Source organism: Leucopleurus acutus (genome assembly GCF_964270905.1).
Source record: "Leucopleurus acutus genome assembly, chromosome: 17".
Classification (NCBI taxonomy): Eukaryota; Metazoa; Chordata; class Mammalia; order Artiodactyla; family Delphinidae; genus Leucopleurus; species Leucopleurus acutus.
In genome coordinates this window covers 47,171,838-47,190,666 of record NC_139159.1, presented here as the reverse complement: position 1 = coordinate 47,190,666, position 18,829 = coordinate 47,171,838, and the positions used below count along the sequence as shown (strand labels likewise).

Sequence of the window (18,829 nt, the reverse complement as noted above, 5' to 3'; positions counted from 1 at the left end):
CCTCGCTGCTTTCAAGTTGCTCAAATGTTAACTTCTTGGTGAGGCTTACCTACATCAATTTTTCAAAACTACACTCTCTCTGTCCCTGTGCCCAGGTACTACTAGTCCTTCCCAGGCTCTGTTTTTATCCCTGCAGACCTCCAACTTTCTACTGAACCATAAAATTTCCTTTTTTATTATGTTTATTCTCTGTCCTCCCTTTCCCCACCTATGAGAATGTGATCTCCTCGGGAGCAGGGATTTGGGGCTTTTAGGTCACTGGTATATCCTCATCCCTACAATAGCACCGGCATCCAGTAAGCACTTGAAAAATATTTGCTGAACAAATGAATTAAGGAAATACAAGCAAATACTTGTTCCTTTCCTATTTCTACCACTGAATGTATGGATTGTTGCTACTGGCATAAACAATGCCCTACTAATGCCCTAGATAAAACGTTCCTGAAATTGTCATGTGGGCTTGAAATTTTGGGTTATGCAAGTCAAAATTTAGTTTCCAGTTTTGTTACACTATTAATTTTTTAACAAACACTACTGGGCAAAGGAAACAGTCTACCCAACCTGTTTGAAATATTATAAATTCAAATTAATGATAATTTGGCAAGGTCCAAATTAATGAGTTCTTAACCATATATGAAAAGCAAGGACATTTAAAAAAAGGAGCTTAAACAAATGTATAAAAGTTGATATTACTATTTCATATTTTAAATAAAAATTTAAAAAATTAAAAATTTTCTGATTATAAAGTACATTCTCCGTGTAGAAAATTAAAATACAGAAAATTATTAAATAATCACTTATAACCGCACATCTATTAACAGTTTTGATTCTTTTCTTTTCAGTGTTATTTCTAGGATTGTTTTCCTTGCGTATGTGTGAGAATGTGTGTGCATATATGTACTTGTATGTGCACATAACTAGGATATTTATATGTTCAATTTTATATTCTGTTTGCTTTATTTAAGTCATCATATGTATTTTTCTCTTCCACTAAAATCCTATAAGTCTCTTTTCTGTGGATATACCATTTATGGTACATTTATGTATCATCTATTCCTCTGCTGATGGGGTTTGTACTCTGAATATTTTGCCATTATAATTAGCAATGTGATAAAATCTCTCTGCGCACCTTTTCCTACTTCTCTAATTATTGCTTATCTCAAGCTCTTAAAACTGTTAAAAGTGGAATTTCCAAGCCAGAGGGATTTTAAAGCTCTTGATACATATTACTAAAGTGCTTTCCAGAAAATAGTAACAATTTACACTTTTACTAGGACTGTATATGATGGAACATCATTGTTAATTCAGTAAGTAATATCTTATTTAAATTTGCATTTCTTGGGCTTCCCTGGTGGCGCAGCGGTTGAGAGTCTGCCTGCCGATGCAGGGGACACAGGTTCGTGCCCTGGTCCGGGAAGATCCCACATGCCGTGGAGCGGCTGGGCCCGTGAGCCATGGCCGCTGAGCCTGCGTGTCCGGAGCCTGTGCTCCGCAGCGGGAGAGGCCACAGCGGTGAGAGGCCCGCGTACCGCAAAAGAAAAAAAAAAAATCATTTGAAATTTGCATTTCTTTGATTACTTGTGTTTCCTCTTCCTAGAATTTTCTGTCTTTTGCCCTTGTTTAATTTTTGGAAGGAGGGACTATCTTCATATTATTCCTACTGAATTATATGAGTTCCTTTAAATTAAGGATAATAACTCTGGTTCATATTTGTAAAACCTGATGGCAACACTCAGGTCGAACAGGGGAAAATGTGGCTCTAAGAGGTGACTTTATTTTTGCTGTAGCTAAGTCTAATTACTAATTACTAGGTGGTCATGTGGAGAGAGAAGTATTAATTTTCATTTCATGCTAATGATAATGTATAATTCTAAGATGCATGTCTTAGTTTGTAAATCAGCTTGTTAAACTCACCACAGAAGAACTGGAAGGGGTACCCAGAGAAGATGATATATTGCTTCTTATTATGGGTGTAATTCAATGCTAATAACCATACCCTTATGGATTATACAATAATTAACCAAAAGCTTTAATGTATATATTTAGATGACAAAGAATGGCAAATAGTAGGTTTACAACTTTGTAACGGGCAACATACCCTGCTGATACTGGGATACTAATTAAGCCTACCTGTTGGTATTAGTTAAAATAGGTCCAGCTTTTCCTTCTGGGGCCACAGTGATGAAGACTGTGCCACACTGATGGACAGTGTCCACATACACACAGCCAAAGCCAGTCAGGAACACAACCTGCAAAAAGAATACTCAAAATCAGATTGAAAAGCAATAAGAAACACTATTGAAATGGCTTCAAATGTCCTTTTTAAAAAAAAATTTTATTGGAGTATAGCTGCTTTACAACGTTGTGTTAGTTTCTACTGTACAGCAAAGTTAATCAGCTATATGTATACATATATCCCCTCTTTTTTGGATTTCCTTCCCATTTAAGTCACATCAGAGCATTGACTAGAGTTCCCTGTGCTATATATAGTATGTTCTCATTAGTGCTATATATAGTACATTCTCATTAGTTATCCATTTTATACATAGTATCAATAGTGTATATATGTCAATCCCCATCTCCCAATTCATCCCACCCCCTTCTTTCCCCCCTTGGTGTACGTATATTTGTTATCTATGTCTGTGTCTCTGTTTCTGCTTTGCCAATAAGATCATTTATACCATTTTTCTAGATTCCACATATATGTGTTAATATACGATATTTGTTTGTCCATCCATGTCTCTACAAATGACCCAATTTTGTTCCTTTTTATGGCCAAGTAATATTCCATTGTATATATGTACCACATCTTCTTTATCCATTCCTCTGTTGATGGACATTTAGGTTGCTTCCACATCCTGGCTACTGTAGATAGTGCTGCAATGAACACTGGGGTGCATGTGTCTTTTTGAATTATGGTTTTCTCTGGGTATATGCCCAGTAGTGGGATTGCTGGATCATTTGGTAGTTCTAGTTTTAGTTTCTTAAGGAACCTCCATACTGTTCACCACAGTGGTTGTATCAAAATCTACATTCCCACTAAAAGTGCAAGAGGGTTCCCTTTTCTCCACACCCTCCCCAGCATTTACTGTTTGTAGATTTTTTGATGATGGTCACTTTGACTGGTGTGAGGTGACACCTCATGGTAGTTTTGATTTGCATTTCTCTAATAATTAGTGATTTTGCACATCTTTTCATGTGCTTCTTGGCCATCTGTATGTCCTCTTTGGAGAAGTCTATTTAGGTCTTCTGCCCAGTTTTTGATTGGGTTGTTTGTTGTTTTGATATTGAGCTGCATGAGCTGCTTGTAAATTTTGGAGATTAATCCTTTGTCAGTTGCTTCGTTTGCAAATATTTTCTCCCATTCTGAGGGCTGTCTCTTCGTCATGTTTATGGTTTCCTTTGCTGTGCAAAAGCTTTTAAGTTTCATTATGTCCCATTTGCTTACTTTTGTTTTTATTTTCATTACTCTAGGAGGGTCAAAAAAGATCTTGCTGCGATTTATGTCAAAGAGTGTTCTGCCTATGTTTATGCAATCTGTATCAAACTACCCATGGCATTTTTTCACAGAAACAGAACAAAAAATTTTACAATTTGTATGGAAACACAAAAGACCCCTAATAGCCAAAGCAATCTTGAGAAAGAAAAACGGAGCTGGAGGAATCAGGTTCCCTGACTTCAGACTATACTACAAATCTACAGTAATCAAGTCAGTATGGTACTGGCACAAAAACAGAAATATAGATCAATGGAACAGGATAGAAAGCCCAGAGATAAACCCATGCACCTATGGTCACCTAATCTATGACAATGGAGGCAAGAATATACAATGGAGAAAAGACAGCCTGTTCAATAAGTGGTGCTGGGAAAACTGGACAGCTACATGTAAAAGAATAAAATTAGAACACTCCCTAAAACACCATACACAAAAATAAACGCAAAATGGATTAAAGACCTAAATGTAAGGCCAGACACTATAAAACTCTTAGAGGCTTCACATGTCTTAAGTTCTGATTCAATACCACAAACACTTCCTGGTTATATTTCTTTATATCCATGTGTACAGGCTGTTCAGCTGACTTGAAATGAAAAAAAAAGAATCAAATCCAGATTTTTCAATATCCAGCTATAAGGTTCATAGAAAAAAAAAAAGATGGATGAGAGGGCATGAGTGCCTTCATTCTCTGCTTCTCTGGAATTGACAAATAACTCTGTATGGGCTGGAGCCCAGCCATGGGCTACCTTTATGTGTGCGTATGAATCTCTGTGGGAAAAAAAAAAACCCTAAAACACAGGAATTGAAATGCAATGTGCAAAAAACTTTCAGGCTCTTGAGTTTTGACTTACTACCATAATGATGCCCTTTTACGCTGGGGACACAAAAACATACCCGAAAACCCAACAACAAGACATGCTATAGTCCCCTCAAGGTCCCTCACATAACCTGTAACAAGAATGTCAGATAACTTGATTTGCTTGGAGTTAAAATTAATTTTTCTTCCATGAGAAGGTGGACTAAGACTTAAAAAAAAGTTCTATCTCAGAAGCCAGGTGCCAGGCCAGCAGAACGGATGTCCTTTCAGAATTAAATACCAACGTTGCTTAAATGGATAAATATTTGAAATCAGAACTATTTGAAAAACAACTCTGAGAACATCATGTTCACTGCCAGCATTACCTGAGGGTAAGGGCAAGAACCTCCTTGTGTTTGGGAATGTTGATACTGATGATTTGCAATATCAATTCAGTCCAAGTCTAGACCCTTTATTATTGTTAGAACCGCAAATAAAAGAAGAAAGACTGAAAATTCCTGCATGAAGGAACAAAGCTAGGTATCTGCCTGGCATGTAATGAATGTGTTCTAATTTTGACCAAATGAAGAGGTACCAGAAAGAGTGTATACAGAACCACAGGAGTCTGTGATTCTCACCCTTGGAAGTGACTTCAAGGTTACTGGGCTTTTTCTTGTACTCCTCCTCCTTCTTGTACTCCTCCTTTCTGAAGGCTCCCCCTTCAGAAATCCTGAGCATCCAGGGCACCTGGAGGTCACCTCGGCCTCCTCCCTACTTTCATCTCCTGCTCTGCCGACTCCTGCCCTAGGCTTCTTTTTCATTCTATGGCCACTGCTCTAGCTTAGTTAGGTCCCTGAATGCCCCTCAGCACCCTCTGTGCGGACAACGCGCTGTCCCCCCATGCAAATCCTTTCCAAATTCTGTGTATCTTTGCACATATAGGGTAAGGACACCTTATTCCAGGAAGGTATTCTCTAATTTTTCCATTCCTTTCCTCAGACTGATACCTACTCCTACATTCCTAAAACACTTTAACCATAGTTCTGTTTGATCACAAATCTTATTGCTTGTATTACAGTCACTGGTTTATACCATAGACTCAATCACCAGATTCTCAACTTCTTGAGGGCAGGAGTGGAGTCAGTTTGTATTCGCGATGGATATATTTCCCAAATGGACTGTTTTGCAAAAATATCTGTTTCAAAAGACTCTGTATCCTGAGTTTGCCCTTTTTTGTTCCAAGATAAAAACTGAACTTGACTATGATAAAAGGTGGAATGCAGCCAACCTAAAAAATGGCTCAGCTCACGAATCTAAAACAAACAGATATTCTTTGAGAGACAGTCACATTTATAAAAGCTATTATTTTGTATGATATGTAAAGTAAGTCAACTGCTTTCTTCCAGGCTTACAGACATGGGATTATTCATTTGACACAAACCTTTTTAAGGTCCGGTGCTCCCATGTGTATTCCTTCCTCTCAAGGACTGTCCATAACTTCAGGGCATACCCCAGGGTTTTAGCAGAGAGTGTTAGAAACCAGAACTACTACCCCTCAAAGGAGGGAAGGAGGGGATCAGAAGAGGAAAGTACTTATTGCTCTGCTCATTCTCAAAGCAATCGGCAGGCGTTCTGAAGTGAGGATACGTGTACTTCCTAAGATAAGGTTCAGGCAAGCTGATGGTTTCTGTTAACTGCCCAGGGAACTCTGAAAGTAAGCAAATTAACCTAAACCTTTAAGGTACGCCTTCCAGCCAAAAACCTGGACCCTGGACAGAAATATTGCTGGGTGTCCCTTTTACTCATCACTAGAACGGAAGAAACGCAGACTTTAATTCTTGTAGCCTACTCTTGTCTCCTTTCACATGTAGAGAAATAACCTGCAACACCAAGCATTTTGTACAATGTGAGCTCTAGGGATTAGAGAGCTGGGAACCCAAGTGCCAGAGGAATTAGTGCCAGGTCCCCCAGAAATTAAAATAAATTCTTGTTTTGGTCTAATGGTTTGATCATTTAATCATTCAATCAATTACTGGATATTTAAGGTGAGCCTAAAGGAGCTCCTCACTGCGGTAGGCACTGAGAAGAAGTCATGCCCTCAAGTTGCTCCCAGCCTGGGTACACAAGTACACAAGCCAAGTACACAAATAATGAGATAAGAGCTAAAAGTTCCAAGGCAGAGATGTATAAAATGTTTCTCCCTCTCAGGGTGTTAACCATCATGGTCTCTGTATAAGTTCATGAGGGCAACAGTTTTGTGTCCATTTCCTTCAAGAGGAAGCATGATAAGGCTTGCTTTTTGGGTTTGCCCTCTTGCCAACCATGTGAGAAAGCCTGGTTTAGCCTCCCTATGGAGGAAAGACCACGTGGTAAGAGAGCTGCCCAGACTTCCCAGCTGAACTCATCCATAGCCAGCCCTCTACCTGAATGCAGCTGCATGAGTGATCCCAGGCTCACGCAGAAAAATCGCCCAACCAAACCCTCTGAATCACCGTTGTTGCAAGCCCCTAGGTTTGGGGGTGGTGTGCTACAATAAGCCAGACAGAAGATGATGGGGCCTCTGTCAACCCGGGTCCCTGAGTGCCCACGTAGAACAGAGCCCCTGATGACAAACCCCGCAAGTAGCATGAGCAAGAAGTAAACAGGACTGTGACAGGCAGCATAATGTAGCCTATACTAATGGATGGAGATATTGGTAATAGAAACAGGGTTCCAACAAAAACCTAAAATCTGAGTCCTTGGCTTACTGGTAGGCAGTAGGAATTGATATTGAAAGCTACAAGAATGGGAATTCACGTTACAAAGTGGCAAGACACTTAGTAAGACTTGTCTGAGATTACTTGGGAGGTAGATTATAAACCTAATAGATTTGTAGCTCGAGAAGATGAGGTTTGAAAACAAAACATAAGTAATGAGTGCTGGCTGCTGCTGGCTGTGTCTGGCAATGTGTTTCACTATGAAGAAGCGATGAGCTCAGGAAAGAACTGGCCAGTTTGCAAATAGAAATTCAAGAGAATAAAGAGATTCCAGAAATTCAGGGCTTTGCAAAGTCAGTAATGCTTTTAACCCCAAACGGTAAGAGATAAAACTTGATCTTTGAACATGAAGGCAGATTAATACTCAGACTTAGGGCTATGTATAGCCATCAGAACTCACTGTTAAAACTTCTTAATTGTTAAAGTGACTCAGAAAAAAATTTTAGATGAATAGTTTAACTTTGCCACAGAAGCTCTCCTAAATCTAAAGAGAGGTAAGGAAGCAAGACAGTACAGAAATATGTCTTTAAAAGGACCAAGGATGTGGTTATTAGCCCATGGAATTCTCTGGAATCAAACAGATAAGCAGTCTACTGAGTTTCTGAGAAATTACTACTGCCTAATAAACTCATGAACCTAGACTAAAGGAGTCTGTGATTGATTATTCGAGACTCAATACAACTTCAGATGTTGGTCAAGGAAGATCTCTGAGGGTAGATCCAGGGACCGGAAGAACAATGGTAAAAGAGCTCTTCCATGAGCAGAGATAGGGCTTGAAGACTATTCCTTGTTTCCAAGGAATAAAACCCCACACAATATGTGCTCAGAAAAATTTCAGATGTGTTATGGGTGAGAGGCTGTGTATGTGTCTCATTCTCCCTCTTTCCAGCGTGCAGGAGTTATTACTGTTATCCTGTCCTGTGTTTTGGCGGGGAGAGGGGAGCCGATGAGTTCATACATCTCTAGATGAAAAGGAGCCACATCCAGCCTAAGAGGGCATCACTCAGAAGTACTGATTTCCAGTGGGATGTGGTGACTGGTTAGAATCTTGGGGAGGAGAGCTGCTCTGGGGTAGGGAGGGGAAGAATGAATTAAGAGACTGATTTTTTTTTATAAAAAGCCAAGGGGATTTTTCTCTTTTTTTTTGAGTTGTTTATTATTGCAGAATAAGCTAGTCAGTCCTGATCGATGCTGTCATTTAGTTATTTTTTACTTTCTTCACTTCACATTGGTAGTATGGGTATGTGTGTGGAAGGCTATAGGCAACATATAGTAACCACAAAACATTTGGGGAATACTCCATGTTCTGTCATTTGTGTCTGTGTTAGAGCACTTAGATCAGTAAGACTTTCTCTTACACACTGTGGCTATAAGAAAACCACTGAGGCCTAGGTCCTGCCTCCCAGTTAGTACATTATCTTTTACTACAATTACAAATAAGGAACCGTGTAACGTAACTTGTGCTTTCTACATATTCAGTTGTCTTTATTAAAATGATTATTTACTATATTTTTATCCAACAAACAATATTTTAAAAAATTACCCCAGTTTAATTTTACTGAGTAATTTACAAGGTGACGCCTAGGAAATAACTGAAAGTATTCTTGGAAGTCTACCTCTCTTCCTTTCTCTCCCATTCTTTCTCTCTTTTTTATCCTGATAGACTATATGGAATAATCCAGGGATAATCAAGAGGCAGTTATAAAGCATCCAGCACTGCAGCTCAGTTACATAACGGGTATCCCCGTTATTAAAAGTCCTTAAGCCACCCCCTCCTCCAATTTGTACTAATTCTCTCCATAACTGGGCTCAATTCCCATCACAGCACACTTGCTGGACTTCATCCCTCTTCAGTTGTCTTTCTTTTACCTGATTCATTTTGCTCCCACCTCACATTTGCACTTCCTTTCTGATAGTTAATTTTGTGTCAACTTGACTCTGGCCATCGGGTGCCCAGATTAAAACATGATTTCTGGATGTGTTGGTGAGAGCGTTTCCAGAGGAGATCAGCATTTGAATCAGTGGATTCAGCAGACTGCCCTCCCCAGTGTGGGTGAGCATCATCCAATCCACTGAATAGAACAAAATGTGGAGGAAGAAAGAATTTGCCCCTTTTTTCCTGCCTCACTGTTTGAGCTGGAACATTTCATTTCTTCTTCTCCTGCCATTGGACTGGAATTTACACCATGGCTTTCCTGGGTCTCCAGCTTGTCTATGACAGATTGTGGGATGTCTCAGCCTCCACAGATAGATCTGAAGATATGGTAATCAGGCATTGCATTTGTTCTGCTGACTTTTGGCAAAAATCTATAAAACAATTCACCCTCTATTTTGGGAAGGAAAAAATATACTTATATCCCCAGATCAAATAGTTTGTAAAAGAATATCTTAGGAAGGAAAATCATAGTATGGAAGACTTCAAGATTTAGACTTTGAAAGGAAGAAGAGATTTCCCCATATGCTACGGGATTGAACGCTAACCTGCAGAGGGAATAAGGCAGTAAGATGTAGCCTGCTTGGTTGCAGGTAGTGGTTTGTCTTAAGCAGTCTAGTGGACTGAAGAGGCTTTTCTGCACTGGACTCTGTGTCTTAGTAATCACTCTGGTGGTAGCTGTGGAGACAGATTTGCGGATAGGAAGGCTGACAACGGAGAGACCCTTTAAGGGGCTATTGTTAAAATCTGGGAGAGAAGTGATGAATAAAAGGCCTGAAGTAGACCCTGGTCACAGAGAGAAGGGGCAGATACAGAGACACTTCTGTGGAATTTCTGCCAGAACTTCGTGACTTACTGAAAGAATGGAGGAAGAGAGGGAAAGGAAGGTACTGGGATGCTGCAGAAAAAGACAGGCTTGGAAGCTAGACAGTCCTGGGATTGAATCCCAGGTCCACTTGCCCTGTGCAAGTTAACCTCTCTGAGCTTCAGGTACCACCTACCTGTAAGAGATGCGATGCAGACTAATGACAATGTTAGTGTAAAGTGCTTGACATAAAGTAGGCATTCAATACAACTTTACATCAATATTATTTAAGGTTTTTATACTGGAAAAATGGTGGTGATATTAACTGAAGCAGAGACTCTAGGAGAAGCTGGCTCAGGGGATGGAAAATGATCCCATTGGTTTCAGATGATGACGCTGGTTTGAGGTGACTGCAGGTCTTTCAGGCAGAGATGTCTGGTGGGTGGCCAGAAACACAGAGCTGGAGCTCGGGAGGGATGTGGGTGTCTGAGACAGGTACCTGGGAGTGACTGGGTGACACAGATGGTAGCTGAAGCTCGGAGATGAATTAGATCTCCCAGAGAGGAAAAGAAGGGGGGGAAATTTCTAAGGTAGGAACGACTGGATAAGGATGAGAAGAAAATAACAGATATTCTGGGTGTAATTCTTCCTTCTGTATACTTACTGAAAAATATTTTAGGGAAATCCCTACTCCCGAGGATCTTGGGAAGAAATGGTGACTCAACCAGAACAAACTGTAAACACATAGGAGACTCTCCACCAAGACACTTGGCAGATGTTACAATTGGGTGTCAACTTGCTGATATCGCTTCTGGCCCTGATATGGGGGGTGAGGGAGGCGACTGAAGTAAGCAAGAAGCCAAAACATCTGCACTACACATTTTATAAGGCAGATTCTCACTTGGATCGACAACTTCTTCTCTATGTAAACATTTTGGGATGGATGCTAATGATATCTCTGAAAATGACTACATGCCCTTTAAGCATTAGTGCTCAGGGTTACCCCTGTCTGATCTGCACCAAATGGACTGATTACACATTTGAGTTCTGGCTCATCAAGGCATTTACCAAAGTGTCTCACGATATTCTTGCAAGCAAGATAAAAAATATCTTATACAGTATAGTTTAAAAGTGCTTTTAGACACATTTTCTTATTTAAGAAATGAGGGCTAAATGACAGTACAGTTTGGTGTGTTAGTGGCTGATTGAACCTACGCATTAGGGAAGTGTCTGGTGACTCACTGCAGCATGTTGACCTTGGACTTGTCCTGTTCAACATATTTATTAATGACTTGGATGACCATGTAGAATGCATGCTCACCACATCTATAGATGACATAAAGCTACTAGGGATACTTAAATATGCTGGATGACAGCATCACAATTTTTTTAAAGTGATTTCAACAAGTGGATTAGGCCAATAGCAACAAGATTTAATTTACCGGGGGTAAATGTTAAGTCCTGTCATTGGGTTAAAACAGTCAACTGTACAGCAAGTCACATGATAAAGATCTGGGGGATGTGGCTGACCACGAGTTCAATAATAACAAACAGTCTGAACTCGTTAATAAAAAGCTAACTCAATCTTCTAATTTATTAATGTAGCATAGGGAGGTAATAGCTGGTTAGACCACATTTGGAATAGTATGTATAATTCTGGCTGCCAGATTTTTAAAAGGGAACATAACACACTAGTGTGTTCAGGCAGGGTAACTGTGGTGATGGGTCTGGAAATCACACTTGCTGAAGGAATGATTCAAGGAACCAGAAACGTTTGGCCTGGATAAGGGAACGGTTAGAGAAGATGTTGAAGCTGCCTTCAAATGATTGTAGTGTTGCTCTATTAAAGGGGAAGTAAATACTCTGTGATGCCTCAGCAGGTTAAACAAGGATGGATGAATGGATCCTACAGAGGGATAGTTTTCAGCTTGATATAAGCAGAAACTTTCTCATAGTCACTGCTGGAATAAGCCATGACTATGACACTCGGAATCTTCTAGGGTGGGATGTCATGGAAGGGACTCTTGCTCTAGGTAAAAGGGGACATTAGAAAACCTCTTCTAACCTGTGCTTTCATCGACTTTCAGGTGGAAATGTTTGTAGCCAGGGCAGGACTCCAAAGGACAGACAGTGCTCTTAGCTTGGTATAGGAAAAACGAGACTGGGCCACATGTGAGCAGACCCAGGTTCCAGCCTGATGCTGCTTAATTATAAACCATCTAGTGGATTACTTTTTAAGCCTCAATCCTCTCATCAGTAACGTAAACAGCAAAATTACTGCCCCGACTATCTTAGAGTTTTTGCAGTGATCAAAGCCTCTATCTTAGGGCTTACTACACTCGACTGCATTTATTTAGCTATGCAGGTGCCTTGAAGGTGGGAATTATACATTATTCAGGGAAAAGGGTTTGGCCCTTGATAGGTCCTCAGTAAAAGTTGGTTGAATAAATGAATGAAAGAACGGAGACTGGATGTGAAAGCACTTTGTAAATGATACAGAGCTTATAGGAGAAGAAAACAGCAATGATGCTGACCCCACTAAACACTTCTGTTAAGAGTCAAAGATCATGAGGACTTCCCTGGTGGTGCAGTGGTTAAGAATCCGCCTGCCAATGCAGGGGTCACGGGTTCGAGCCCTGGTCTGGGAAGATCCCACATGCCAAGGAGCAACTAAGCCCGTGTGCCACAACTACTGAGCCTATGCTCTAGAGCCCGTGAACCACAACTACTGAGCCCATGTGCCACAACTACTGAAGCCCGCGCGCCTAGAGTTCGTGCTCCACAACAAGAGAAGCCACCACAATGAGAAGCCCACGCACCGCAACGAAGAGTAGCCCCCGCTCGCCACAACTAGAGAAAGCCCGCGCACAGCAACAAGGACCCAACACAGCCAAAGATAAAATAAATTAAAAAAAAAAAAAAGAGTCAAAGATCATGAGAATTTACTGTATCTTTGTAGAAGAGAATTCACCTGCAAAGAGATAATTTTAATCTGCCTTTTGGGGTTCAAACTGCTCGTTCTTCTTTGGCTCAGAAATTGCTTTTCATAAACAATTCAATCACTTCCCGTGGCTTTTAAGATAAAACCCCAAATCCTTGATTGGAGCTACAGCATCTTGCCAGGTTTGGCCTTGAATTGCCTCACTAGCCTCCTCTCTCACCCCCTTTTCCTTCATCTGGCACTAGGGCCACATTGGCATTTAGATCCCTGAAAGGCCGATGTTCCCTCTCTGAGCACCAAAGCTTTGAACACATTATTCTTTCTGCCAAGAAAAATCTCCCATTCTCTCGTCTAATACTTAATGCCTGTTCCTCCTTTAAGGCATAGATGCCAGGTCTCTTACGCACTGACACACTCCTTGGCCTCTCAAATTAGTCTGCCGTATAACAGCACACCTGTACCCGCCTCTCCTGCAGAGCTGTTACCAGAGTTCACAACAGTACAACGACCCATGGGATTACTTGCTTATCATCTATCTCCTCCACACATGGTCTCCTTGAGGGAAAGGGCTGTGTTCCATGTTTGTTCACTGTATTTTATGTAGTCCCAGCACCAGGTTATAATGTCTGGCGCATATTTAATCTCAAGAAGTCCTGTGGATTGAACGACTGAAGCAATGTTTCTCAATGTCTATATTAGTAAAAAAGTAACTACTATGTTTTCTGTGTACCTTTTTTTTGTTTTGAATTTTTCCAAAGAAGGTTGCCTAACTTTGACGAAAATCAGGTTTTGAACTATGAGCAATTGAAATCCCATACACTGTGACAGGATTCTAAAGTATTTTCCTGATAGGATCAAAATTATGACTTAAAATTATCAACATAAGCTTATTTTTCATACGTTCACTTACTTATTGAGAATCTGAAGATTTTTCCTCCCTGAAGTCAGGCTCCCACCGACTGTCATTAGGGATAAGAGCACCAGTTGCCACTGCGGGGCCTCTGGCTGAGATGTCTTCTAACCAGGTGTGAGCCAGGGACACAGCCCCAGAAAACCCACCCCCATCAGGATTTTGTGGCCGACACGCTCTCAGGTCTTCTAGTTAACTCTTGATCCAAAGAATACTTCTTTGTGTAACCATAAAGTTACTGTCTGCATATTCCTTCTCACATTCCATGTCAAAATTATACAACATGACACGGTCTTATTTACATGACCAAGGCAGGGGCATCTCTATGACTGACAAAAGCTAAAGGAGTCTTCTTCCTTGGGGCATAATGGAGATTTTATGGTGTTTTAATTCTGCTTTTTTTTTTTTTTTTAATTCTGCTTTTTTTAGGTCAGCTTTGAAATTCACATCACGTGCCTGTGACCCAGGGCTGAGGAAAGGCTCCTGGAAGACAAGCTCCCTCCTACAGAAGGGCTGCTTCCTTTCATCAGAGGACACAGCTCCCCAAGCTCCCCAGTGATTTATATGCCCTGGTGTGTTACTGAGGAGATGCCAGTGAGGGCCTGAAACAAATCTTCCTCCAGAATAGGAAGTAAACCGTGGTCTGCGGGACATATGGCACACAGCTCCTCAAAGATTAATGGGAACATGAGACTTTGCTGGGTCCTCGGACCAGGGATGATAAGGGTGTTGGAAACAGTACCTCCTCTCTGCTTTGAAGTGTCCCTGACTACAAAGGTTTGAGGAAATTTAGAGTGAACAGGAATCCCCAAAATAAGGTTTGGCAGGCAGAATGCCTATTGTAAAGAATTCCCTAGACATATATAAGCAAGGTTTCAAACATCTTCAAACCGATGCAGGGGAGTTCAGGGACCCTTGAGAAGCTGGTGATACTTATTTTGTAAATTACTGAGACGGGGAACGTCTTCTGAGGCTGCACAGACCCAGCAGATTTTCACTGTTCATCACATGAGCACTGCGGATGGAGATCACACCCCTCAGTAGTTTGGGGAACCACAAATGCAGGTCTCCCAGGTGAGCGGGGCCCCTCTTGCATCTGTCCCCGGCCATGTCCTTCACCTGTTTCCACAGCTACACTCTCCCCAGGCCCCCACCCGTTTCCCTCTGTCTCTCAGCAGACGTTTCATTCCACACTTCATAATAAACTTAAGGCCAGTGGGTATCACTTCACTCCATTTCCCAGTCCATCCCTCCTGAGATCTCTACCTACACCTGTGCCCATCCCCAACTCTTTTCTGCCAACAGAGAAGAGGGCGTGGCCCTTCTGTTCAAGTAGAATTACACTCCCCATGCTTTGGACTTGTCTCTCTGGCACTTCCTCGCTCCTGTTTTCATGTCTCCTCCACTGACTACTTTCCTGCAGCATATAAAGGGCTTCCTCCCCACTGATCTCATCTGCTTCACGGCCACGCTTCTTGAAAGAACACTTCTCACCGTCGCTGCACTCCTCACTTCCACTCCCTCCGAACCTGTAACTTCCAGTGGCTACCCTGCTTGCCCTCTTCCCACCATCTGCCATCCTGTAAACTCTCTCTCTCAGGGGCTTTCCTGTTTCTGCCCAGGTTCTCGCCCAGCCACTCTCCTGATCCTTCTCAGTCTGTTGCTGCATGACACTCACATGTTGGAGTTTCCCAAAGTTAGGCCTGGGACCCTCTTCTCCTCCCTTATAAGACCTCTCTTGGTAAGCTCACCTTCTCTTTCATTCATTCAGTCATTCATTTATCTGTATGATACGTATTCAGATCTCACTGTGTTGGCAGGCATTCTGCTGTAGGCTGTGGATGAGTAAGGCAGGTGTCTGACTGCCAGAAATCTTGACTTGGTAGGAAATCATTTACAGAAGTGAATGCAATTAAATGTTACAAATGTTGTGTGAGTATGTAGAGGGTCCCAGGGGGGTGGGCAGGAGACTTCACAGGGGTGTAGGGAGAGAATCCCTTGAGAGATGAGAAAGAATGTGCCAGCAGGACTGGGGAAGAGGGCAGTTAAGGAATTCCAGGTAAGGAAGTAGCATTCATAGCACATGCTATGGAGTCAGGCAGGTCTGGATAAAATCCCAGTCCCTTCCCTTGTAACACATGGGAATTAGGCCATGTTCCTTCTGGAGATCTCAGTTTTCACTTCTGTAACATGGAGGTGACAGTCCCTATCTCGTACGGCTGCTGCAAAGGTTAAGTAAGAATGAATGTGAAGTGCTTAGCACAATGCCTAGCATACATTAAGCACTTATTAAATGATAACCATTATTATCACTGTAAGTACATTTATAACTTTAATATGTGTGCTGTAACCATTACAGTAGGACCTACTTCATAAGCCTGTTGTGAAGATCAAATGGACTAATATATGTGAAAGGACTTTTAAAAAGTTCAGCACAATATTATTCAGCCATAAAAAGGAATGAAGTTCTGACACATGCTACAACATGCATGAACCTTGAAAACATTATGCTAAGTGAAATAAGCCAGACACAAAAGGACAAATGTTGTATGATTCCACTTACATGAGATGCCTGGAGTAGGCAGATTCAGAGACAGAAAGTACATTAGAGATCACCAGGAGTTGGGGAGAGGGGAGAATGGGGAGTTATGGGTTTAGAGTATCTGTTCAGGATGACAAAACATTTCTGGAAATAGATAGTGGTTATGGTTTTACAACACTGTGAATGTATTTAATGCCACTGAATGGTACTGAAAAGTGGCAAATTTTAATTAGAGCAGAAAGGAAATGCCAGGTTCCTGTGCCATTTTCAAGAAAAATATTATCACTAACATCCAGAGTAAGACAGAGACAAATCAGGACATCTGAACTGTTCAGGTTTTTAAAACTGTGCTTATATTTGCAAAGTTTCACGCACTACTAGGATTAATATGTATATTTTACACTTAGCAAATTTTCAAAAGAGGTGATTAATCTAGGGTTGACAATATGATTGTCCTAAGATCTGGACAGTTAGATTACCTTCCATGTAAAGAAGGTTAACAATTTTATTTCATTTTTGACCTGGATTTAGACCCAAGATGGGCTTGCTTAACTGGTGCTACCCTCTCATAAACAGTTGCAAAGTACGCTTTGAGATACATACTTGGGTTTGAGAATTTATAGCCCATTGAAGATGTAAAAGTGGATACACATGTGCCCTCACACAGAGACAAGACATTCAACATTTAGAAAACTATGTTTAGAAACAGACAACCACCAAAACCTTAAAAAGGGACTGTTTCTTTGGGCTTTGGCAGGAACCCTCACGGCTCACTGACCTGTGTTCCCTGACTGTTGATGTCGATGGCGTCGCTCCACTCACTCGTCGTTTCCTCCAGCAATTCTACTCTCAAAAGGAGGCTGGGGAGTAAGTCTCTGGTCCTGCAGTCTGGATAACTGGAAAGCTGATGATACAGCTCATGATGAATTGAGCACTCAGGAGGAATTCTTCTGCAATAAACCTCACACTTTGGAATATCTAAAATTGGAAAAAGAAAGGCATATGCAGACTTAGGCCTTGAAGAAAAAGACTTGGGGATACTAAACGTAATGGGGCAAGAGAAACTTCTCAGAGAAGCTCACTTTTATTTAAGGGTCACAGGTAACTACGAAGTCAAAAACCTCCAGAAAGAATATAGGTTTTGTATTATTTAAATTCAATACTATAACATATACCTTTAGTATTTTCCTTTATAAGTACTGTTACTGGACATCTGTTGTGGAAAATTATTCGAGGACTAGGGTCTTCTGAGAGGGTTAAATAAGTCACTCCAAAGTGCTCTTGATATGTCAGTGCTATAGCCCTAGAACAGAATCAAAGGATAGAAATGGTTTAGAAAAAAATGCATGCTTTCTCTCCTGATACATGTTTATTTGGATCTGCAATATTCAGAACCTCTACAACACCTTCTCTCTTATACATCAGAGGAAATGTTTTCCAGAGAATGGATGGACATCCACTTATCTATTACCTGCCAAACACTAATGATAGGTTTACTAATTTTTTCTGACAGTAGTAAACATTTTGGTCATAAAATATTCAAAAAAATGTGAAAGATCATATACACACTACTATATTTAAAACAGATAACCAACAAAGACCTACTGTATAGCACAGGGAACTGCTCAATTCTGTAACAACCTAAATGGGAAAAGAATTTGAAAAAGAATATGTATAACTGAATCACTTTGCTGTACACCTGAAACTAACACAACATTGTTAATCAACTATACTCCAATATAAAATTAAAATTAAAAAAATAAAATTAAGTTAAAAATATAAATAAAATAAAACCCTCATAACTCCTACCACTCGGAGAGAATTACAGATATCCTTGTGCTAGCTCTTCCTCCTCAAAAGTGCTTGGTAAATTTTGGCAAAGGAGGAGTTGATGTGCTTCTAGAAGGACGACTAGAGAATCTGGGTACTTGTTCTTTTTTAATTCTAAAGGTAGGTATGCTCAATATGTTTGTTGTCAATTTTTGCCAATCATCATGCTTTACAGGATCTCCATTTTGACTACGAAGAGCAAAGCTGTATTTACTATTTGGCCTCAGAGAAACTGCTGTGTGGCCGTAGGCTGACCTCTACAATGGACAGAGAGAAAGGCTCCAATTTAGACCTAGAGACTACCAAAAAGTATTTCATAACAAAGCAGGAAAAAAATTCTCTCTGAAGCTTAAATTCTGTGGGCCGATTGTTGAAATTAATCAAAGAAATCAGATATTTGCCAAATGTGGCCCTCAGTTTCCACTTATTATAAGGGGTCAATGACACACTGAAGGATTTCCCATTCATTACCTATTCTGCTCGCCAGTGTGAGTTCTTCCCAAAGCCTGTATATTTGTCTGAAATGTCAAGGTGAACTGTCGATTAGTATTTGGGGAAATCATATTAATAACTAACTAACACCATGACATGTGCACTGCTGGACTGGGGGGAGGAGAGGAGATGGAACACTCTCTGAGCGTCAGTCTCTGCATTAGCACCGAAGTCCTTCTCCCAGCCTACCTGTGGAAGAGCTGGGCAAGCCAACCACAGAGAATGCTCTGCCGATAGCCAAGAGCTGGGGCCACGACTGAAATACGGCACTTCCAATGTAATATCTAGCTTAATATGTACAGATTAAGATTTAAATTATATTAATAAA

General features: G+C 40.8%; 1 protein-coding gene across 8 annotated transcripts in view; it reads right to left on the bottom strand.

Moving 5' to 3' along the window:
- Positions 1-18,829, bottom strand: part of VPS13B (vacuolar protein sorting 13 homolog B) — an 808,377-nt gene that overhangs the window by 24,768 nt on the left and 764,780 nt on the right. For all 8 annotated transcript variants that reach the window (XM_082859134.1, XM_082859132.1, XM_082859133.1 and 5 more), the window contains 3 exons: positions 17,355-17,482; positions 16,958-17,157; positions 2,131-2,249 (listed from right to left, as the gene is read on the bottom strand). In XM_082859134.1, the coding sequence (XP_082715260.1) occupies positions 2,131-2,249; positions 16,958-17,157; positions 17,355-17,482 (447 nt within the window). The remainder of the gene's footprint in view (positions 1-2,130; positions 2,250-16,957; positions 17,158-17,354; positions 17,483-18,829) is intronic.